The sequence below is a fragment of the Podarcis melisellensis genome (genome assembly GCF_964234715.1).
Source record: "Podarcis melisellensis genome assembly, chromosome: 17".
Lineage (NCBI taxonomy): Eukaryota > Metazoa > Chordata > Lepidosauria > Squamata > Lacertidae > Podarcis > Podarcis melisellensis.
The window spans coordinates 32,974,656-32,998,539 of NC_138534.1; the positions used below are offsets into that span (position 1 = coordinate 32,974,656).

The 23,884-nt window shown below is 43.5% G+C and overlaps 1 protein-coding gene across 1 annotated transcript; it reads left to right on the plus strand.

Moving 5' to 3' along the window:
* The first annotated feature begins 541 nt into the window (after window positions 1–541).
* Window positions 542–22,387, plus strand: SRP72 (signal recognition particle 72). The gene is made up of 19 exons (XM_081894171.1): window positions 542–710; window positions 2,996–3,116; window positions 4,344–4,467; window positions 6,419–6,562; window positions 8,410–8,521; window positions 10,104–10,135; window positions 10,902–11,026; window positions 11,127–11,184; window positions 11,335–11,466; window positions 11,952–12,080; window positions 12,935–13,007; window positions 13,675–13,739; window positions 15,439–15,534; window positions 16,783–16,886; window positions 18,131–18,208; window positions 18,902–19,039; window positions 19,267–19,304; window positions 20,641–20,800; window positions 22,103–22,387. The coding sequence occupies exons 1-19, from the start codon at window positions 578–580 to the stop codon at window positions 22,281–22,283; spliced, it is 2,043 nt and encodes a 680-aa protein (XP_081750297.1). The 5' UTR covers window positions 542–577; the 3' UTR covers window positions 22,284–22,387.
* Window positions 22,388–23,884: the final 1,497 nt, after the last annotated feature.

The following is a 23,884-nucleotide window of genomic DNA, read 5'->3' on the forward strand; positions in this document are numbered from 1 at the left end:
CAAGTCCCATCATCCCTAGCTAGCAGGACCAGTAGTCAGGGTTGTAGTTCAACAACTGCCAGAAACCCAAGTTTGAGCAACACTGTGGGTCCCCAGCTGTTGTTGGACTACAACTCCCATCATCCCTGAGCTCTGGCCTTGCTAACTAGGGGTGATGGGAGTTGTAGTTCAACAACATCTGGGGACCTACAGGTTGAGAAAGGCTGGTTGAGGTAAAGGAATTCTGCTATGCCCAGAAGCTCCCAGATTTAGGTGACAGGAAACGAGTAGGGAATAAGTGGGCAGGGTGTTGGAAGATGACCCTCGGGGCAGCCGCCAACTCTATGATTCTAAGCCAAACCAGTCTCAACAACTCGCGCATGCGCCTTCGCTGCACGCCTGCTTGGGAGGCCCGAGCGCGTGGGCCCTGGAGACGCATGCGCATTGGGCTCGCCGTTTTCCTAGAGAGGCGCGCTTTTTCTTTTGGTACACGACCAAGGCTTATAGTGCAACGTGGATGCACTTCCGGGTCGAAAGGCCATTGTCGGTGGCCTATCCGCCCCCCCCCGCCCTCCGCTGCTTCTCTCCCTCTGCCAAGATGGCGGCGGGCGCGGGTGGCGGAAGTGGTGCCGGCGCGGCCGGGGCTGCCTCGGTGGCCTCGCTGTGGAGCGAAGTGAACCGCTGCGGCCAGAACGGCGACTTCGGGCGCGCCCTCAAGTCGGTCAATAAAAGTGAGTGGAGGGCGACGGAAGTGGCACAGGGCGAGGGACGGGGCTTTGCGCTTGGCCTCGCCTCCTTTAGCCTCTCTGGGGTGGGGGGCAGCCTGCCACTTTTTCTTAGTTAATCCCCCTTCCCTTTGCGCGGGAAATAGCTTCGAAACGCGTCTCCAAGAGCTTCGCGTCCATTAGCTTCGCTGGAATCTTCACAACAGCCCTGCAGAGCGGGAAGAAGGGCTTGCCTCAGATTTGCTGGTGGCTGAGGGGTGGCTCGTTCGCTTAGCCTCTCCAGCAACACTCAGCGGTGACCCGGCGGCAGGCGGTGCTCCCGATATACGATATCTTTATTGTCATTGTCCCATGTAGAACAATGAAATTGAAAAACTACATAAAATATTCCAAAACCCCTTAAAACTCTGAAACCCCGTTTTAAAATACACTACAGTGGTATCTCGGGTTACATACGCTCAGGTTACATACGCTTCAGGTTACATACTCCACTAACCTAGAAATAGTGCTTCAGGTTAAGAGCTTTGCTTCAGGATAAGAACAGAAATCGGGCTCTGGCGGCGCAGCGGCAGCAGGTTAAGTGGTGCTTCAGGTTAAGAACAGTTTCAGGTTAAGTACAGACCTCCGGAACGAATTAAGTACTTAACCTGAGGTACCACTGTATACTATAGAGGCCCCTTATGCTGCGTTTAGAACCAGAATTGCATTTGCGTATAAACTTTCTCAGACGGCTAGTCCTGGCTTTTATAACCCTATACCTTCTTCCAGAAGGCAGAAGCTGAAAGAGATCATTTCCGGGGTGCCTACTGTCCTGCGCTATCTCTGCCGCTTTCTTATGGCACCTGACAGGATAGATTTGATCTAAGGTGGGAAGAGTGCACCCAGTTATTCTCTCTGCAGTCTTTACAACCCTGGACAGCATTGTTTTTTCCCTGGCCGTGCAGCTCCCAAACCACACACACAGACCATAAGTTAATACACTCTCCACAGGCAATGGTAAAATGCCATCAACAGGTCCTTTGAGAGATTGTTTTTCCGGAGGATTCTCAGAAAATATAACCTCTCCCGTTCCCCTTTCGTGCTGATCCCTCATTAAGAATGTCTCTCTCCTCGTTTGGATCTTCATGAGTGACAAGGCTTGCTTCACTCTTTTTCATGGGTGGCGCCAGGCAAGCCCCTAGTCCTTCAACTTTAGCACTGTTGCCCCACTTCAGTAGGGGAATGATGATGATGATAATTTTATTATTTATACTGGGTCCATCTGGCTGGGTTTCCCCAGCCACTCTGGGCGGCTTCCATCACATCTTAAAAACATAATGAAATGTCAAACATTAAAAGTGGTTAACGACAATATCGGCCTGGTTTCTAGGGTGTTTGTAAAGACCGCAGTGAGGTAATGCAGGTGAAGTGTTTTGAATATTTTAAAGCATGCTGTAACTAGAGTATTAGTAACAGTGCAGTTCAATTCAGTGGATTTACTTCCTGGTAAGTGGCATGCTTTGGTCCATGCGATCACGAAGAGTCGGATGCGACTAAACGGCTAAACAGCAAGTGAGGTTAGGATTGCAGCCACTTATTCCTTGAAGTGCTCTGTGGCTTTAACAGTTGTGTGACAGGCAGAAATACACGATGTGGTCATTCATGTCACTGTACTCGCATTCTTGGGAAATTCTTGCTTGCTGAATTGTTACTTGGTTGTACAGGGGATGTGCTAGGGAAAAACCTGCCACGTATGTAAAGAGGAAGTGGGTTGTGCAGTTATGCATCTGTAAAAGAATTGAATTGCTATATTGAATTGAGTTAGGATGCTAATCTATGAAACTGTCATATAACTTTGAAATAAGTCCTGCTATGTTCAGTGGGACTTAATGTGTGTTTAGACTTGCAGCAAAGTATTCCCTTCTGCAGCTACACATTGCCCTCTCACTGTTGATCTTCCCTAGCAATCTGTCTTTCTACCATTGTATCACAGACTTGTAGAATTGGAAAGGATCCCAAGGGTGATCTATTCCAACCCCCTGCAGGGCAAGGATCTCAGCTAAAGCATCCATGACAGATGGTCATCCACACTCTGCTTAAAAACCTCCCAAGGAAGGAGGAAGGAAGAATATAATAAGTTTGCCTACCAAACTTCTCACTAAGGAGCCTTTAATACGCTTCCAACTGGTATAATTTGGTTCCCTGGACCACAGTTGGAAAAGTGCTGTGATAACCTAAACTGCTTGTTTTCAAGATACAAATAACAGTGCCTGGGTTCTCATTGTTTAATTCCTTGCTTTTGCTTTTCCTAGTACTGCAGATCAGCAAGGATGATGCAACTGCTCTTCACTGCAAAGTGGTATGCCTTATCCAAAACGGAAGTTTTAAGGAAGCTCTCAGTGTGATTAACACCCATACCAAAGTATTAACCAGGTGAGTGCTGAATATTAGCTGCTTATCAAACAACATGGCTTTCAGACAGTGCAAGAGTTCTTTCAGTTTTTCAAAATATGCAAACAGAAGCATTTACGAAATAAAGAAAAATACAGTTTCAAGAAAATCTTCTTTCTTCTTAGTCAATTAATTCTCAAAGTGTAGGCTAAAAAAGTTTACACTTTGAGTGTGGGGTGGTAAAATTCCCGGATGTTACAGGAGTTATCCAGTTGGGTTTCTATGTGCATTACTGTAATGAGCATTCTTCCTAATTGGAAGGCCGGTAATTCCCCAACAAATTAATGTTTCAGCCTCTGCTAAGGGTGGGTAACAATGGTGAGTCTCTGTATTAAAGTAACCATATCGCACCCATACATAGAGACAACAGAATTAGCTGCCGCCAGTGAAAGCTAATTGGGAGGAGGCAAGACCATGCAGAGAAGCAACAGGCAGTCTCCAGTGTGAATGTGTGCTTTTAGGTGCACTAGAGTGTTTTATTGTTGAATGAGTTTCTTGGTACACTAGAAGTTCTTTTGCAGCACACTAATATGTCCCAGCATGCAGCTGCATAATTGCTGACCTAAATCCTGTGTGTCTGTATGTATCAAAAAAGGTTTCCTAGTTGCATTGTGGGAAAAGAAGCTACAAGACATAGAATCATAGAATTGTAGAGTTGGAAGGGAACCTGAGAGCCCCCTGGTCCAACCCCTGCAATGCAAGAATGTTAATATAGTGTTAATAAAAAAGCAGTTTATGGGATATCAAGAAAAATATCAATCCAGTAAGGATTGTATCAGTCAGTAAGCCAGCACTTTCAAAAACAGTGTGGCGTGCAAAAGGAATGTGTGTTCAATGCACAAAATATAGACACACTTCTTTGTCTTGTTAAGCAAATAAAAATTATTATTGTGAAGCTGTTCTATCTTTGCTTTTTCTGTGTTGCAATATATCTGTTAGAATATTGTTGCCATATTAGTCTGAGACAATGAGAAATTCATGAATATTAGCTCCTATCATATTATTTTACATAATTACAAACTTGACACATGTCCAAAAATATGCCTATGATTTCTAAAGTATTAGTTCCCTTTTCTTGTGTTGTTTGGTTCAATATGATGCCAGTGTATATAGGATTCTATCTTCAGGGATGAGTCTTAGCAAACACAACTGCTTTTTGAAGAGTTGATAATGAGAAATCACATTCCACTTCCGGCTTATATGTTACAGTGATGTGATAGCCTTTGAGAAGGCTTACTGTGAATACAGGCTGAACAGGATTGAAAATGCTCTGAAGACCATTCAGGGAGCCAGTCAGCAGACAGACAAGCTAAAGGAGCTGTATGGACAAGTGGTAAGTACTGCTTTGCAAACTCTTACTGCTTTTAATAACTGGATATAAGGCTTCAGGTGCTGTGGTGGAGGAGTTTTCTCAATCTAAATGTGTGCTCTTTTACGGCAGGTTAGCAATCCCTTAAATGGGTCAGCCACAGTACAGTCCTGCAGCAATGGATGCTAACAGTCTACCAAGACTGCTGAATGGTGAAGACTGATTATAATGGTTCTTGTTAATTAAGCAGACCTGTCCTTAATTTTTGCCATCTTTCTTGTCCTCATGGATGATCCTATGAAATGAGAACATTTCACAATTGAAAATGCAGCTTAGTCATGTATTTTTCATTGTGCACAACATTATGAGACCATAATTTAATATGATACTCCACTGGTATTTCACTTCACCTAAAGATAACTGATCTTTAAAATCAACTGGTTATAATGCTGGAAATGTCAATATAAGCAAGTGATAATATTTTTTCATTTATGGGGGTATTCTGCATATGTATAAATTTTTGGTATGTATGAATTTATTGGATAATAATAATAATAGTTAATTAATAATAAAGCCAAGTATAAAATTTTGATCTTCTACTTGCTTTTCAATATCTTCCTGGTTGAGGATTAAGGGGTGATGAAATGCTTTAGAAAAACATCTTGTAGAAACTAGAATTGCCTGGGCTTAGCATGGAAACTTATTCCAGCAATTGTGAAGTGCCTTTCAGTGTTCTGGGAATTACCAAGAGGGATATTTTGTGATGGACAAAATGCATTGGAGGAACAGTGTGTTTCCCATGACAACTCTGCGTCTATAGGCACATGCTATGTTGTTGCTCTTCAGCCTAGAACTTTTGGCATTGATTTTCTCAACAACCAGAGGTGACAGTTTAGAATTGATGACCTTGGTAACTATTATACATTCACTCTTCTTGAAGAAAATTGTTGCCTAGTGACACAGATGGGACTTGGTCTTTGTTCAGTGTTTCTTCCATAACACTATAATAATAATAATAAATTTATTATTTGTACCCCGCCCATCTGGCTGGATTTCTTCTGGGCGGCTTCCATAGAAACCAAAAATACACTAAAATATCACACGTTAAAACCTTCCGTGAACAGGGCTGCTTTAAGATGTCTTCTGAATGTCAGGTAGTTGTTTATCTCTTTGACATCTGATGGGAGGGCATTCCACAGGGCGGGCGCCACTACCGAGAAGGCCCTCTGCCTGGTTCCCTGTAGCTTTGCTTCTCGCAATGAGGGAACCGCCAGAAGGCCCTTGGCGCTGGACCTCAGCGTCCGGGCAGAACGATGGGGGTGGAGACGCTCCTTCAGGTATACTGGGCAGAGGCCGTTTAGGGCTTTAAAGGTCAGCACCAGCACTTTGAATTGTGCTCGGAAACGTACTGGGAGCCAATGTAGGTCTTTCAAGACAGGTGTTATATGGTCTCGGCGGCCGCTCCCAGTCACCAGTCTAGCTGACACATTCTGGATTAATTGTAGTTTCCGGGTCACCTTCAAAGGTAGCCCCACGTAGAGCACATTGCAGTAGTCCAAGCGGGAGATAACTGTGCATGTTTGTGGTTATTCTTTTTCAATAAAGTTTTTTTCAAAAAAGAAGAAGAACTGGGGTTAGATTTCATTGTAGTGTAAAGTGGGGTATGCGTGTGCAGAACAAGGCCCACTCACACAATGGGATTTCCCCTGTGTGCCCCCTAAACGTGTTCTGGGGGTTCCCCAACACTCCAATGAAGATTTGGGGGATGCAAGGAAGAAGAGGAGGAAATCCCATTTTGCGACCTGACTACATTCTGTGCATGCAGCAACTTAGTTGAATCCCGTCCAATACCTGCCTGGATTATAGGTATAGTTATAAACATTACTGAGATATTATGGTTGCTATTTTATTTTGCAGACCTAGTTTTGACCGTTTTCTGGTCTGTTGAGCTGCTCATCCAGATTTTTCCTTCCAGTTGTACAGATTAGAACGTTACGACGACTGTTTAGCTGTGTACCGGGACCTCATACGCAACTCACAAGATGATTATGAAGAGGAACGGAAAACGAACCTCTCTGCAGTTATTGCTGCACAGAGCACATGGGAGAAAGTCGTACCAGTAAGTAAGTTTGTGGCAGTGTGTATGTGCACATATGAGAGAGAGAGAGACTTCCTCCTTCATCTATTCTTGTTGTAAGTGAACTGCAGGTGAACTGCATAAACACCATAAAATACAGGGAAGTGTCTTATTGGAACATTGACGTATGAAGCTGATATCTCTGTTATTCCCAAGTCTGGTAAGGACCAAACTAGTCCAAATTATAGGCCAATCACCTTAATTATTGTAGTCAGCAAGATAACAGGAGTCATTGCTAACCAGACTGTGATGGCTATAGTAGTAAGGTAAAGGTAAAGGTACCCCTGCCCGCACGGGCCAGTCTTGACAGACTCTGGGGTTGTGCGCCCATCTCACTTAAGAGGCCAGGCTATAGTAGTACATTAATATTATTTGCCAAAGAGGGGGAGCAGATAATTTAAGGTTGGTAGGAAAAGGGGATTCTTCAAACAGTAAAAGAGCTGAGGTGGCTGCAGTTATTTCTCTAGATGCCGAAAAAGCTTTTGTCAAACTACATTGACAGTTTATTTCTGTTACTTTTTTTGGGGGGGGGGAGGATTTCCTCAGGAAGTTATGGATTGGATTAGGATCTTATGCCTTTTCTCCCAATCACAGATGAGGATAATTGGAACTTGGCACTTGAGGACATTCATACACTTTTAAATTCCTGTAACGTGGGGACTGATAGACAACAAAAGTGAATTCTGCAATATTTTAGAAGACGTCTGACTTTTAGAAGACATTCCCTGTTTAGGGAAGCTGTTAATGTTTAATAGACTATTGTATTCTAATATTCTGTTGGAAGCCGGCCGTAGGGGCTGGGGAAACCCAGCCAGATGGGCAGGGTATAAATAATAAATTATTATTATTATTTCAAGGCTGGAAGGATAAACACCCAGCTGCTGCTCACTTGACTCCAGGTTGGTTCTACCACTGCTGCTTACTGGGAGGTAGAGGTCAAGGTGCAAGGTCAGCGCAGTGCAAATACACCAGCAGGAGTACCAGATTAGCTCTGGCAGTGCATTTGTACCGTATTGACTTAACTGCTGCTTCCGCCTCTCGCACTCCCTAGCAAGCAGTAACATGTCTGATCAGAGGTCAGATTCATGCCACAGCCCCATCGCGCCATCAGAGACTGGCCCTGCTACACACACACACACACACACACACACACACACACACACACCATGAGAAGATACAGCAGGTGGAAACACAGGATGGCCTCATCTGTGGTAGCTTTAAGACCATGGAGTGCCCCACCCAAGGAAGTTTGCTTGAACCCAGGGTTGCATATATTTAAGTGGGCAGTTTAAAAGAAAAAACAACTTGCATTTTCCTACAATCTTCCTTAGATACAATTTTTAAAATTCTGGTTGCCTTTTTATATTGATATACTGGTGGTTACTTTTGCATTTTTAATGTAGTTATTGTTTGTTGCCGTAAATGTATGCACAATCCTTTGTTTAGTAATTTACTTAACATCTGTTTATAAGCAAAAGAATCTTTATGCTACTACAACATCTTGCCTCCAGTGTGTGCTAAGGAATGAAAGAAACGCTTGATAAAAGGAGCTTGGGCTTCTAGAATCATGTGATTTGCTTGCATATTGTTCTTTTGTGCCTCGTATATAATTAGAAAGAAGGGTGTTCATACAGCTTCCTGTTAGTATGTATCACCTGCTTATGGCTTTTGAATTTACTGCATGTTAATTTAAGAACCCTTCATGCTTTGGAAGTATTGTTTTGATCTGCGTCTAGCCATCTGACCCAAAGTGTTCATGCAAACTGGTTCACACTGTAATTCAGAATGAGGTATCCCTTTATTTACTTCGTTATTTTTGCTCTGTCCAGGAGGATCTTGGCCTTCAAGAAGCCACATATGAGCTGAGTTACAATGCTGCTTGTTCTTTGGTTGGGCAGGCCAGGCTGAACGAGGCAATGAAAAGCCTACAAAGAGCAGAAGGTAATGAATGAGAAGATTAATTTGTCCTTTCCTTGTAACCCATTGTGCTTCTTTTGTGGGAAAACGTCACAAGGTCTAAATCCTTTAATAAATTAAATTGAGAAAATAGACATGGGGATTATTGTGTCCCTAAATTTATTCTCTGCATCTGCAAATGTATTTCAAGAATTCCTTTACAGCCACCAGTAACCTGTTGTTCCTATAGACCAGTGTTTCCCAACCTTGTGCCTCCAGATGTTTTTGGCCTACAACTCCCATCATCCCTGACTAGCAAGACCAGTGGCAAGGGATGATGGGAATTGTAGGCCAAAAACAGCTGGAGGCACAAGGTTGGGAAACACTGCTATAGACTGCACAGGATTTCCTCCCTGTACTAATTTGCATTCATTTTGGTAAGCAAAATCAAGTTTCAAATAGCTAGATCCCCCCCCTCCCCCAGCAACTTGGAAAAACAAGCAAAGACCAAGCAAAATAGAACTGAAGGGAGGAGAAGAGGTTGAAGAGCCTGGAGAAGAGGAGGTTAAGGGGTGATATGATAGCCATGTTCAAATATATAAAAGGATGTCACATAGAGGAGGGAGAAAGGTTGTTTTCTGCTGCTCCAGAGAAGCGGAGACGGAGCAATGGTTCCAAACTACAAGAAAGAAGATTCCACCTAAACATTAGGAAGAACTTCCTGACAGTAAGAGCTGTTCGACAGTGGGATTTGCTGCCAAGGAGTGTGGTGGAGTCTCTTTCTTTGGAGGTCTTTAAGCAGAGGCTTGACAACCATATGTCAGGAGTGCTCTGATGGTGTTTCCTGCTTGGCAGGGGGTTGGACTCCATGGCCCTTGTGGTCTCTTCCAACTCTATGATTCTATGGAGATGTGGGGAGAACTCAAGATGGTTAAATTGATGGTACTACTAAGAAATCCATAATTGTATCATGTATCGACACACAGTTGGAAACTTAGGATCTAGTATATTAAGGGCAGATTAGGAATTAAGATATGTGGAGAATGATTATAGGATGCTGTCAAATAAAGTCATGCCTCGTTTTAAGTTTGCTTCACGTTGCGGCTTTCCAGGTTATGAACGCACCAAACCCGGAAGTGTTTACTTCCGGGCTTGCTGCATGCACAGAAGCCATCTGTGCACTCCGCACATGCGCAGAAGTGCTCTTTCGCGCACTCGCAGTAGCGGCACTCTACTTACGGACTTTTCAGGGTGCGAATGGCACCCCGAAACGGATCGAGTTCATAAGTAGAGATACCACTGTATAGAGAAATATCAGCATCCTTGCACTTCTGTGATGCAAATGAAGTTTCTATAGGCAGGTGTTAATCAGTGGTGGAACCTTGATTGGTGGCTCATATCTATGGCAAAATGTGTGCTACCTCCACTGTCAGAGGCAATATGACTCTAAATACCAGTTTTGGGGCAGCATGAGTGGGAAGAGTGCTGCTGTACTCCTGCCTATAGGCTTCCTGTATGCATCTGGTTCACCACTGTGAGAACAAGGGGCTGGAATGGATGGGCCTTCGGTCAGATCCAGTAGGGCTCTTCTTATGTCCAAAATTAATTTGTCACACTTTCCTTGTAGATCTGTGTCGCCAGTCTCTCTCAGAAGATTCGGTGAGTCACTAGTGTTACACCGAGAATACTTTTTCCCCTTGGCAGGTTTTAATATTCTCAGTATGTGTGCATGTAAGCTAATTGCATAAATCTGCTTGGTTATGTGCTATCTGCCTGCTTTCCTTCATAACACTAGATTTAAAGTGTCTCCATCAGCGCTTTTCTTTTTACTTCTGCGCCTTTAAATAGCAGTGTGCCTCTTTCACATGAACGGCTTCCCTGAAAAGTGTTAACAGAGTAGAATTAAACTTTGTGAATTGTGTAGCAAGGGCCATTGCTGATACTAACAATTTAAATATCCAGAGCTTCCATTATCCGCTGAAGCCATTTAAAAAAGTATTCTTAGTGAACACAATAATGGCAAAGTGAGGCAGTTTTATCTCCCGGTGATATCAGTGGATGAGATTTGCATGCTTGCGTGACTCACCCAATGAGAGAAATGGTACCAGGAGTGCGATCCAATGCATATTTTCTCTATTCAATGAGGCTTGCTCTCTAGCTGTGTTACTAGTAAGTTTGCTAGTTACCAATAGATATATTTGCAGGTTTGGGTGATACTAAATTCCAGCTTGCATAAATTGGATTTACCCTTTCTCTCCCCTCCCCCTCCCTGGCAACCCCATGAATACTGCCCCCCAAAATCTGCTCTGGGGGATTGGGGTCCACTGTCTTGACATTGGATTCCATCCACTGATCTGTGGATATTATATAACTGGTGCAAGGTTTCAAGGTTGTGTGTTAACTTTTTTTTACTGTTTCCTTTTAGGATGTTACCGAAGAAGACATTGAGGCTGAACTGGCTATTATTCACGGTCAGATGGCTTATATCTTGCAGCTGCAAGGTCACACAGAGGAAGCCCTGCAACTTTACAATCAGATAATCAAACTGAAGTAAGTGACTTCTGTAAAATGGTGGCATTGGTGGTCTTGGCATCTTTTTTAAAAAAGAAGACATGTTTACAAATGCACATGTATGCCCTGTTCTCTGCAGGCCAACAGATGTCGGGTTGCTTGCTGTCATCGCCAACAACATCATTACCATTAACAAGGTATGGCATTATCCTAGTAATTCCTCAAGCATGTTTTGCAGAAGAAATCACACAAAAGGAGCGTGACGTGTCTTAATCGCAGCAAGCAACCTGGGAAACATCATGTTCCTGTTGATTGAGTGATGCATCTTGGGATGCTGTCTTTCACAGGACCAAAATGTCTTTGACTCAAAGAAAAAGGTGAAACTGACCAACGCTGAGGGTGTTGAGCATAAACTCTCGAAGAAACAGCTCCAAGCAATAGAATTCAATAAAGCTCTGCTGGCCATGTATACCAACCAGGTAATGTGCCATTTCAATTGCTTTGATGCATGGTCTAAACCACAGAGCCTAGGGCTTGCTGATCAGGAGGTCGGTGGTTCGAATCCCCGCAACGGGGTGAGCTCCTGTTGTTCAGTCCCTGCTCCTGCCAACCTAGCAGTTCAAAAGCACGTCAAAGTGCAAGTAGATAAATAGGTACCGCTCCAGTGGGAAAGTAAACGGCGTTTCCGTGCGCTGCTCTGGTTCGCCAGAAGCGGCTTAGTCATGCTGGCCACATGACCCGGAAGCTGTACGCCGGCTCCCTTGGCCAATAAAGCGAGATGAGTGCCGCAACCCCAGAGTCGGTCACGACTGGACCTAATGGTCAGGGGCCCCTTTACTTTTTATGGTCTGTTACCAAGGAGGGCAGGGAGCGCCCTGGTTTGTTGGCTTACACTTCTAAATCCTGCCTTCTCTCTGTAGAATCGGCATTCCTAACCAGCCACTCTTTTTCTCTTGTTCCTTAGGCAGATCAGTGTCGCAAACTGGCATCAAGTTTACAGTCACAGAGTCCCGAACATCTCCTCCCTGTGCTAATCCAGGCAGCACAGTTGTGTCGAGAGAAACAGCATACCAAGGCAATAGAGCTGCTACAGGTAGGCTGTGGTTTGCTGCTTGAGGAAATACGCAGGAGATGACAAAGCTCTGAATCATTGTTCATCTAGATGAGGTTGAGGAGGAAGGGAATTCATGAACCTGCTGGGCACTGGGAGTCATAGTTAGATTCGACAGCGTTATTTTTGCACTAGCCCAAGTATTCAGTGAAACTATGGATTAGCTTGTTGAGCTAAGCCTTTTCCCAAGAAGTTAGGTATGGGGAATACAGTAGTGAGATCTGCTTGTCTGAGATCTGCAAGCAGTGAGAGATTTAGAGAGACAAGAGAACTGCCTTAAGTGTGGCTTGGTATACTACATAAATGTGCCTGGCTGAAAACTATAGTTCTGAGGTGTACTGCAAATCATGGTTTAGACTTAAGCATATTTTAGGTAATGGCATAGCAAATGGGAGCCTTCCTTAACATATTGCTCTGTGTCCCTGTCGCTTCTGTTCAAGACAGAGCTGTTCCACCAGGCCTTTGGTCAGGGCGCAGCCTGACTCCCTCCTCTGGCAATCTGCACAGAATTTTGCTTAACGGTTGCCATCAGTTTGATTTTAATTAATTTTTATAATGAAATGTTTTTAGAATGTTGGATTATTTGATTGTTGTTAGCCGCCCTGAGCCCGACTTCAGCTGGGGAGGGCGGGATATAAATAAAGTTGTTTATTATTATTATTATTATTATTATTATTATTATTATTATTAGGGACTTTGAGTTTGTTACAGGAGAGTCAAGAGACATAAGACTCCACAGTGCAATTACTATTCATTGCAAGGTGCCTGTTCTGGAAATTCTGAAGCTGATTCTGTCTGAAAGCCTCTTGATTTGTGTTTCCATTTCTGACCTGTAGGAGTTTGCCGATCAGCACCCCGAGAAAGCAGCAGAGATTAAGCTGACGATGGCACAGTTGAAAGTTGCTCAAGGTACAGTAGCCTCGCTTCCTTTGGAAAGAAGCTTCCTGAGCATTCAGCTACAGTTCCAGACTGTTTCCAAATGAGCACTCTCATTCGTAACTCATTTTTTTTTTCTCAGAGGGAGGCTGCCTTCTGGGGGGGGGGGGCTTAGGTTAAAGGCAGGAAGGGGCAATACCCGAAGGTCTTCACCATCTAGAAAGCTTGCAACCTGAACAAATTTGTATGATTTTCTTACAGAGCAATGATGATGATAGCATTTTTGCATAATTCAAGTTTTACTAATTATGGGGAGGGATAAGGAAAAATATGGAGCCCTGAACCCTCTCAGCTGTGACCAGTGAAATTCTTATTTAAACATCCCTTTCGCTTTTGATACTTCAGTTATTTCCCACATGCTTTCATGCATATTTTTTTGCAGTCATAAGGGCTAGCAACTTTCGCTCTTTAAATAAAAGGCTGAGTTTCTCATGAAGCTGGCTTCTGCAGAATCGTGGCAAGCATGCAGCCCTGATTGATGGTTTCTATAATTGCTCCTTTTTCATCTGTCTAATAAAAAGAGAGTTGCTTGATGGTAGAACAGATGTCCTAGCACAGAGGACTGGAGCCAATTGCCAATAACCACACTTTTTGTTCTCCCTCCCTCCCTCCCTCCCCCCCCTCTCTCTCTCTCTCAAAGGCAGTGTCACGAAAGCATGTATCATCCTGAGGTCTATAGAAGAGTTAAGGCACAAACCAGGCATGGTAGGTTGCAGCTAAATCTAAACACACACAGAGTTTTATGCATCCTATTGACACCACCCCCAATGTCATATTCTTCTCCTAGCATGCCATTCTGACCTTAGCTTGGGTGGTTAGACTACTTTTTCTTTTTGACATCTGTCTGTCACAAGAGACAATGGAGCTTTGGGGGAGAGGGAGAGTCAAACCACTGTGTTAGCAGCACTGAAGTGACCTCCGCAGGGCACAAGTCAGGGCAGTGTTTTTGGAGGTCCTGGACTGTCCAGATTACAAGACCCCCCTCTCGACCTCGCTGATGTGGTCCAAAGGAAAGCAGAGCAATATGTTTGGCACCATCTTGGCTGCAGGAGTTGCTGGAAGGAGGTATGCAAGGCACCATCCAACCATTTTAGGGACTCCATGCTGGATTTGTGTAGGGTTTACTCCTTGGCCTTTTTTTTCTCCTGAAGACATCCCACAAGGCAGTGGAGGTTTAGGATTAGAGCTTTCGTTCTCCTAGATGGGCTGCCTTCCCAGGTTGACAAGTCCCATCATGGCTGGACTACAAGTTGCTCATTTGCCTCTTTATTTTGTATGCGTAAGTTCTGTTTGGACTCTTGATCAGTAATGTGTTTGGTCCACAGGACTTAGCAATAACAGACATCTTGATCTCTTCTGCCTCCTGTTGCTAGAGGTGTGTAACTCAACAACATGAATCTTTGGCTACTAATCTAGCGGCAATTGTGAACTTGGCCCTGAAGCAAGGTTGTAAATATCCAAAATTTTGCGCCAAGATATCCCATATGTTATGGTCTTATGTAAATAGTTTCCATGACTTGCTTAATTTCTAAGTTGCGTGAATATTTCAGGCTTTTCCTGCTCCTCCAATATGGGAATGACAATATTTATATCCTGCTTTCTGCTAAAAGAAGCATGCAACACAAAACTTTTCAATGCAATTGAGCAAAAGTACAACTAATAGCCAATTTCTAAAAGCAGTAACAAATAGCAACTCATACAGCAAATAATTAAAAATAAAACAAAAACCTAACAGCAGCAAGGGTAAAACTGATGGTAGTAAATTAGGGTGTTACACATTAAAAGCCTGCCAGAATAAAGGTTCATTCAGTTTTGGGTGAAATAATTTCATTTGGGAGAGTATTTCAGAGCTGCAGCACTACCACCAAAAAGGCCCTGTCTCCTGTTTGCTCACTAAATTTTCTAAGATGGCACTGCAAAGCAATGCCTCCAACATGCATCTTAATCAAGGTTCTCCCAATAGGGGAACAAGCAGTGCACAGAGTTATGATATAGCTTACCTTACATGGTGGTTATAAGGAATATTAACAAAATGTAAGTGAAATGCTTGGATGCTTTGAAAAAGTGCTGTATAGATGCCATGTGTTGGAGAGAGCAAAGCACATTACAGCAAGGTTGATTCTTATTTGAGAAAACTTGCACTCTTTCTTGTCATATTAAGTCAAGGCTGCTTTATCCCTTGAGTGCTGCCTCTTGACTCCATTACTTTTGAAGAAATGTAGTAAAAGAGAAGTAACTATTGCTTCAGTGTGTGTGCACTTTCATGTGGTGACAGTATTCTACTTAATGAAGTAATAAAGTTGCATTTATAATTTTTTTAAAATGTGGCCCTGTCATACATTCCAGTACTTATTGTTCGGTAAAAATATCTCTGACTTTAATGTTGTGTTCTAAACTGTTATAGGTATCTGCATTAGTGACAATGTATAGCCATGAAGAAGATATTGATAGTGCTATAGAGGTCTTGGCTCAAGCGATTGAATGGTATCAAGAATTTCAGGCAAGTAATAGTCCGATGAGATGCCAACAGATAAGCTGCCCAGTATTTTGTGTTCAACTTGCTTTACATTTCTGACAAAACAAAATAGTAGAAATATGTTCAGTACATCATAGCTCTTTATAATGTAAAAGTACATTTATAATCTGAATTTGCCGGCCAATTGTATTCATAAATGGTTTGTAACTGCTACTGTGCTGCAAGAAATAAATAATTCAAGTTTCCCATGAGCCCCAAATCTCCACGGCAGTGGAGAGGCTACCTGTTGCCTCTCTGCGTGATTGCCTGTTCTGGCCTCGTCTCCTTCCAGTCATCCTTCACTGGAGCAGTTCTCCAATTTATCTGTCGGTTGATGTCATTTGGATCACCCAACAACTTCTGGTGCAGAGTCCATGGAATTAACTGGCCTGAAAGAGATGGATACAAAAAGTCAGGCGAGATCCCCTAGTGTGGGGTAGCTCTCACATTTACACATAATTAAGATTTGCTAATATTCTGGGTGCACATATACCAGCAGTGGCCTTCCCCGGCACCTGCTGTGCCCACCCCTCCTCTGAAATCAGAATTGAAAGAGGAATTCTGTTGCAGCCATTAGAATAGGTGCATTGTACATATGGTGCCTGTGACAGCTCGGTTTGAAAATACACTCAAGGCTCCAAAAGGTCAGCAACTCCTGCTCTAAGTGTAGACCACTTTGTGTGCACAAGGTGAAATGTGCCTTCAGGTTTAATTGAGGGGAAGTGTGCTGTGCCTCAGCTGGTCGGAAGTCTGCAAAAAAATTGTTCTGTAGTCCAGACTTTTCCTGATTTTATTCATATTTTGAGGGAAGACTCGGTTATGCACTGGAGTAGTTATGATCCCACAGTTGTTGAAAGTCAGTATTCTGAGCTTGGTAATGTGAATGCAGTTTTGCAGCTCGTAACAGACAAATACACCATTGCAGTTGTATCCCAACAAAGTTGTCCTGTTCATGCAAGGACTTTCAATGGCTCAGTGGAACTTCTTGCCTTTCTGCATGTCCCCATCTGATATGGAAGGTGGAGGAGGAACCCAGAACAGATTTGAGGGCGCACAGGGGGAATTTCTTGTACGAGTGAGACACCTTTGTTCACAACCGCTGCTCTTAAGAGTCCCCTAAACTCTCATGGCTCCAAGTGTCTCTTCAGCGGGTTAAAAAACAGAGTGATCACTCATGTCATTCTTTTAGTTGTTTTCAAACTTAACTTTGAGCAAACCTTTTTTCACCCCCAGCCAAAGTCTCCAGTTCATTTGTCGTTAATAAGGGAAGCTGTCAACTTCAAGCTAAAACACGGACGGAAGAAGGAAGCCATCAGCGATCTAGAGGAGCTGTGGAAGTAAGTCCCTTCCTGAGAGCTAATAAGTGAGTTTTACTGCAAAAGACTCAGTGGCCCCACTAACTGAGAGCCAGTGTGGTGTAGTGGTTAAGAGCGGTGGACTCGTAATCTGGTGAACCGGGTTCGCGTCCCCGCTCCTCCACATGCAGCTGCTGGGTGACCCTGGGCTAGTCACACTTCTCTGAAGTCTCTCAACCTCACTCACCTCACAGAGTGTTTGTTGTGGGGGAGGAAGGGAAAGGAGAATGTTAGCCGCTTTGAGACTCTTTCGGGTAGTGATAAAGCGGGATATAAAATCCAAACTCTTCTTCTTTTGAAACAGAAGTTGACAGTTACTTCAGTAGTGTTAAAAATGTGTTTATGCAACAAATGAGATAAGGCATATTAAAAATGGGTTGTTCCCAGTGTTACATGAACAGCATCCCACTTAGCAGTGGGACTTACCTTTCCAGTATACCTGAAGGAGCGTCTCCACCCCCATCGTTCGGCCTGGACACTGAGGTCCAGTGCCGAGGGCCTTCTGACGGTTCGCTCACTACGAGAAGCAAAGTTACAGGGAACCAGGCAGAGGGCCTTCTCGGTAGTGGCGCCTGCCCTGTGGCATGCCCTCCCATCAGTTGTCAAAGGAATAAACAACTATCTGACGTTTAGAAGACATCTGAAGGCAGCCCTGTTTAGGGAAGTTTTTTAATGAGTGGTGTTTTAATGTATTTTTAATCTCCTGTTGGAAGCAGCCTAGAGTGGCTGGGGAAACCCAGCCAGATGGGTGGGGTATAAGTAATAAATTATTATTATTATTATTATTATTATTATTATTATTATTCCTCTTCTCTCCCTGCGTGCCCCCAAAATCTGCTTCAGTGGGTCCCTCTGGAGAGTGTGCAGTAGGGGCTGCGTGAGAGAAGAGGGGAAAATTGTGTTTTTACCTGTGCTTTCAACACACTTTTTTCACCCTGTAATCCCCTATATTTGTGGGCACACCTGGTTGAGCAACCTCCTCAATCATTAGATTCTCTTTTGGTCCCTTTCCCTTGATAGAGCTGCTCCTGCCACCCGTCTCTGAGGTGCAGCTTCACCTGAGCAAGCATGCATCTTGAAAATATTGTTTTTGGCTCCTATGGAAGGTGGAGGCAGGGCGCTTCATTTGCCTGCTTATATGAGGTGTCCTTCCTGTGGTGTGCAACACTGGGCTGACTGCTCTCTTTAGAACAGGCTATAACTCTCACACTTCTTTACTTTTGTAGGCAAAATCCAGATGATGTCCATACCCTGGCTCAGCTCATTTCTGCATATTCCCTGGTTGATGGTGAGAAAGCTAAAGTGTATCCTTCCTTGTGTGGCTGAGGGAGGTGAGACAAGGAGGCATTCTTTGACCACTTCCTCATATCGGAGTAATTGCTGCAGTGATGCTTTTCAAAGTTTCCAGGTTTTGGAGTATGATGCCGTGTTCTCTGCCAAAGAAATCCTGTGTCTTCTGGAATTCCCCCGTGCATGTTCTAAGACTTTCACATCTCACTGGCCTTTGAACCTCACTGTTGTCTCATAGTAATAATAATAATAATTTATTATTTGTACCCCGCCCATCTGGCTGGGTTTCCCCAGCCACTCTGGGCGGCTTCCAACAGAAATGAAAAACATACAACACACACATCCAACTAGGAAGTTCAGGTACAGCTGGGTTGGTATTATTTTCTTTTAACTCCATGTTTCCATCAAGCAGAAGTACAAAAACACTATTCTACTGTTTTGATCCCCAAATGCCAAGTGCCTCTGTTTCTTTTAGAAGCTCAGGCTCTCATGGTCACTCTGCCCATCCAGAAAGTAAAAAACAAATTTGTTACCCCATTATATAACATTCCATTCCTATACAACAGAGAATTCTTCCCAGTCTCCTAACTTAGTTTCTCTCTGTCTTTATTGTACCCGCTAAACTGCTTTTGAGATCCTGAGAATGATTTTCTCTCATTTGCTTAATGTGTTCATATTGTTATTCCTTAACCCCTCCTTCACAATAGACTTAGCAAACACTTGCCTTCTTCGGACACTATGTCTCTGAAAGTAGATGTGGATGCTCTTGAAAACTCGCATGGGGCTACATACATTCGGAAGAAAGGAGGGAAACCCGCGGTTGAGAACCAGCAGAAAGAACAAGGGTAAAGAAGCTTTTTAAATAATCCTTGACACCCTGAGTCAGTGTTAATATGAAGAAGTCCAGCTCAGTGACCAAAATAAGTTTTCTGTCTTCCAGCTACAAACTTGCCCTATTTCTTTCCCTGTACAAAGCCATTAGATACACCCCCCTTGGCATCCATTAGCTCTGTTCTTTCTGCTGCATCTCAAGCAGGCTCATGTGTGTTCATGTGCTGTGTTTTTTTTCCAGCCAAGGTGACGTCAAGAAGAAGAAGAAGAAAAAGAAGGGTGAGTGTCTTGTTAGCAATGACTGTATAGCTGTTTGGAGTTCAAAAGTGCTTCTGGAGAAGTTGGCTAAAACTATCTAAGCCAGGAGTTGAGAACCTATGACCTTCCAAATGTTGTTGGACTTCGTCTCCCAGAAGGTTCAATCCCCAGTGTCTCCAAGTAGGTCTGGGAAGGATTTCTTTTGGAGACCTTAAAAGCAGATGCTAGTCAATGTAGGCAGTAATGAACTAGATGGACCAATTGTTCTGAACCGCAGGCCCAAAGGAGGACTTGTGGGAGTGAGTGGTTGGGTGCAGGGATACCAAAGAAGGATGTCAATACATACTTTATTTATTAAAGTTAAATATTTATCAATTGTTAGGTATCTCTGCCCATTAGCAGTGCTGCATAGGGCAGATAGGAGTTGGGAGTGCAACAGCATCTGCAGAGCTACATGTTCCTCATCTAAACACCACTGTACTAGGGTGGAATTTAAAAAAAAAACGACTCAAGAAGCTAACTTCAAATTAAGTTGACTTTCAGCCAAAGTCAGGAAATCCCAGCAATTGTGCGACATTAATGGTAGCGTCCTGGGCTTCTTGTTTCAAGGCACCATACTTCTCAATACCAGTTGCAGGGATTAAAAGCAGGGATGGGCTGTTGCCTTCATTTTCTGCACACAAACTTCCCTAAAGCATTTTGCAGGCCACTGTCAGAGACAAAAATAGATGGATATTTGGGGGACTGATCTAGGAGTGCTTTTCTAACATGAGCGTTTTGAGTACTGTAGATTCCGGCGTATTAGACGACCCTTCCAAATTGGCAGCTGCAATTTGGGGGTTTGTCTTATAAGCCCAGTCGCCTAATACGCTGGGCAGCTCCATGCCAGGAGAAAGCCGCTGTAGCGGAGCCCGCCGCTGCTGCTGTTTCGGAGCCACTGTAGCAGGGGGTGGGCTCCGCTCCACGCCGCCCATACCCAGCGTGTAAGACGACCCCCGACTTTTTAACCTCTTTTGCGGGGTTAAAAAGTCATCTTATACACCGGAATCTACGGTAGGTCTCCATGCTCTTACCTGAAGTCGGTTCTCCACAGTATTTAAAGTCTAGGTATAGCTTGCTGATTGCAACAACCCAATTTTTGTCATTGCAATAGAAAGCTAAGACATGTCAGCATAAATGTATTTGTGGTTTGCGCACAATGAGCGTTCTCTGTCTCCGACCATGGAAGTGCTGTACAGCTTTGACTAATAAGGTATTTACCTGCAGTGCAGCTGTTTTTAAATCATGATGAGTCTCCCATGCTGAATACTCCTTAGTATTCAGGAATATTCTTTTTTTTTTTTAACCTACTCCTTAGGAAAACTGCCAAAGAACTATGACCCTAAAGTTGCTCCTGACCCTGAGCGCTGGCTTCCAATGCGGGAGCGCTCCTACTATCGCGGGCGGAAGAAGGGCAAGAAGAAGGACCAGATTGGGAAAGGAACCCAAGGAGCAACAACAGCAGCTTCTTCTGAACTGTGAGTAACGGGACCCAGCCTTGCGAGCCTTGATTCTAGAGTCCTCTCAGTGTCCCAGGGCAAGGTAATCAGGTAATCAAAGAGAGCTACTCCCCTTGAAAGGAAGATCACTATTGCACACAATCTCCAGGAGCAGGTAGAGAATGAGAGTCACAGTAAGGGAGTGGAGAAGGGGACATCCCTGCCCTCTTTCTGCAGTTGCCATTCAGAAAAGGCTTAAAGAACTGGCTTTTTGGAACAGTTTCAGGTTAAGAACAGACCTGTGGAACGAATCAAGTTCATAACCCAAGGTACCACTGTATCTGGGTCGGTTCATATGGAGAGAGGCAGTCATTCTATAGGAGGATGAGAGAGTACAGGAAGATGAGCAGGTTTTGAGGGCCTGGGAAGGATGAAGAGACGAAGGCAATAGAGTTGTCCGCAGCCTTTCTCAACCTTGGTTCCCCAGATGTTTTTGGCCTACAACTCCCATCATTCCTGACCACTGGTCCTGTGAGCTAGGGATCATGGGAGTTGTAGGCCAAAAGCATCTGGGGACCCAAGGTTGAGAACCACTGGCTCAAGTCATCTGAAGGGCTGGAACTTAGGAACTCATTTGGTGACTGAATATCTCAATCTCTCTTGGCAGTCCTACAGGAATCAGGATTTTACTTGAATGTGTCTGTATGCAGGCATCCAAGAGGGAAAGTATCCAGCTCCTAGAAAAGAGTGAACCACCCCCCAGCCACATGTTCTCCAAGAATAAAAAAAATATTCCAAACCATTATATATGAATGGCATGCTGATGCATATGTTGTAGCACCTGCAGTATACAGTCGTACCTTGGAAGTTGAACAGAATCTGTTCTGGAAGGCCATTTGACTTCCAAAACTTTCGGAAACCAAAGCATGGCTTCTGATTGGCTGCAGGAAGCTCCTGCAGCCAATCGGAAGCCCTGTCGGACGTTTGGGTTCCAAAGAATGTTTGCAAACCAGAACACTCACTTCCGGGTTTGCAGCGTTCGTGAGCCAAAACGTCTGAGTACCAAGGCATTCGGGATCCAAGGTACAACTGTGCTAGCTAGCAGTGGCTCAATTCTGCCCACAGCTTATTGTAAAATAAAAGGGGGGGAGGAGCTAGAATTTCTAAGCAGTGTTCTCTTATGTAAAGGAATGAATTCTTCACTGCAAGCAGTAATATATGACATGTATGTGAGGTTTAACCTGCTTGCTTTGTTTTTGCTGCTGACAGGAGGACAGAAGATACACCGTACATCTAAGCTCTGTGTGATAATAATCCCATTGGTCTCTTCCTTGTCTACAGGGATGCTAGCAAGACTGCAAGTAGTCCACCTACATCCCCAAGGCCTGGCACCGTAACGGCAGTTCCATCTGCATCAACAAGCAACATGATACCGCCAAGGCATCAAAAGCCTGTTGGCGCAGCTGCCACAAAGAAGAAACAGCAGCAGAAGAAAAAGAAAGGAGGAAAAGGAGGCTGGTGATCATGGCAGGCAGGCTGTTTAAATTGAAATTGCCTGTCTTCCTTTCATTTTCTTTTTTTCCAATTGCGAATGCCAAGACCAGAATAAAGGTCAAACAAAAAGCAGGGTGGATATGTGTCCTTTTGTTCTCCTTTTGAATATATGAATATATATATATATATATATATGATCTCTGTGGTGATATTGGAGATATTATTACTCCTCATACCAATATCTATGCATGGAGGCATTGTCTGTTCATTCCAGGCTTTAAGGAAACGGTTTTCTCATCTTGCATGGGTTGTCCTACATGAGGCCATCACTGAAGGGTGATCAGAAATTGCAGCTGGTGCAAAACTGTCATCAAGTGTGCACTTTATGGAACCACAACACCAGTCTTACATCAACTACACTTGTTTGTTTTCAAGAACAATTCAGGGTGCTGGTTCTTACCCATAAAGCTCTAAATGCTTTGTGGCCAGGATATCTCTTCCTCCTGTATGAGCAGGTCCAAAAATTATTGCCCTCATCAGAGGCCCTGTTGCATGTACCACCATGGAGAGATGCTAGTTTGGTGGATACCTTGGGTGGGGTCTTTTCTGTAGCATTATGGAATTCCTCCCCTGGGCGGTCAGCTTGGCCCAGTCTTGCCTATTTTTTAAGGTGGGCTGTCAAAACTTGTTTTGTTCTGCCTGGCTTTTTGATGCATTTATAGTTCTGTGGTTTTTTTTTTTAATGATAGTCCTCTGCTGCTTTTAATTGGTGTTTTTGGTATGTATTGTTTGTACTTGCTCTATGTTGCCTTGGAGACCCCTGTGGGCAGAAAAGCAATGCATAAATACTTTTAATAAATAATAACAACTTAAGATTTTTCTCTTGGAGACCAAGGATTGTTGTATCCATTAATCTGTAGACAAAGCAAACAGTTTGCTTACTGTCTCAGTGCGTAGAAATGTCATGCTCAAGGTCTCCATCTGTAGGATCTGCAAGTAATTTATCGTCGCTAGACTTTTGCTAGGAGAGAAAAACAGCCTTTGCTTAGCGATGTAGCACATTTCTATTAGTTTAGCTTTCTGGACTGCTTTAGTGACCCTGATACTTAAATGGTGCAAACATCGCTGGTACCTAATAATCAATATTGGATATGTGGAATGTACAGTTGAAGCAAATTTTCACATATGCTCCATTTTATATTTTGACACCCATAATTTTAACTGTTAAATTTTTAGGTTTGGGTTTATAAGCACCTCCATACATGTGTGCTAGCAATACTCTTTTTTAATAATTATTTGCATCTTCCCCCACTTTAAGCTATCCAGAAAACTCCAGTTTTAGGATCACATATAAATGTCATAATCTCATTTTCTCAATTGTCAAATAATAAATTCTGCCACATACTACTTCTCATACTGTCAGTGTTAAATTGAGATGGAAACTTGTTGGATGTCACAAGAATATTTGACACCAAAATACAAAGAACGTGAGGAACAAACCTCTTTTAGCTCCAATCTTTACCATATACATCTTCGCACAGGAATAATACTTTAAAGAAATATGTCCTAACTCTGTCTGCCTCAATGTGTATCTTTGCCTTCTGTGATTTTTTTAAAAATCAATTTCTA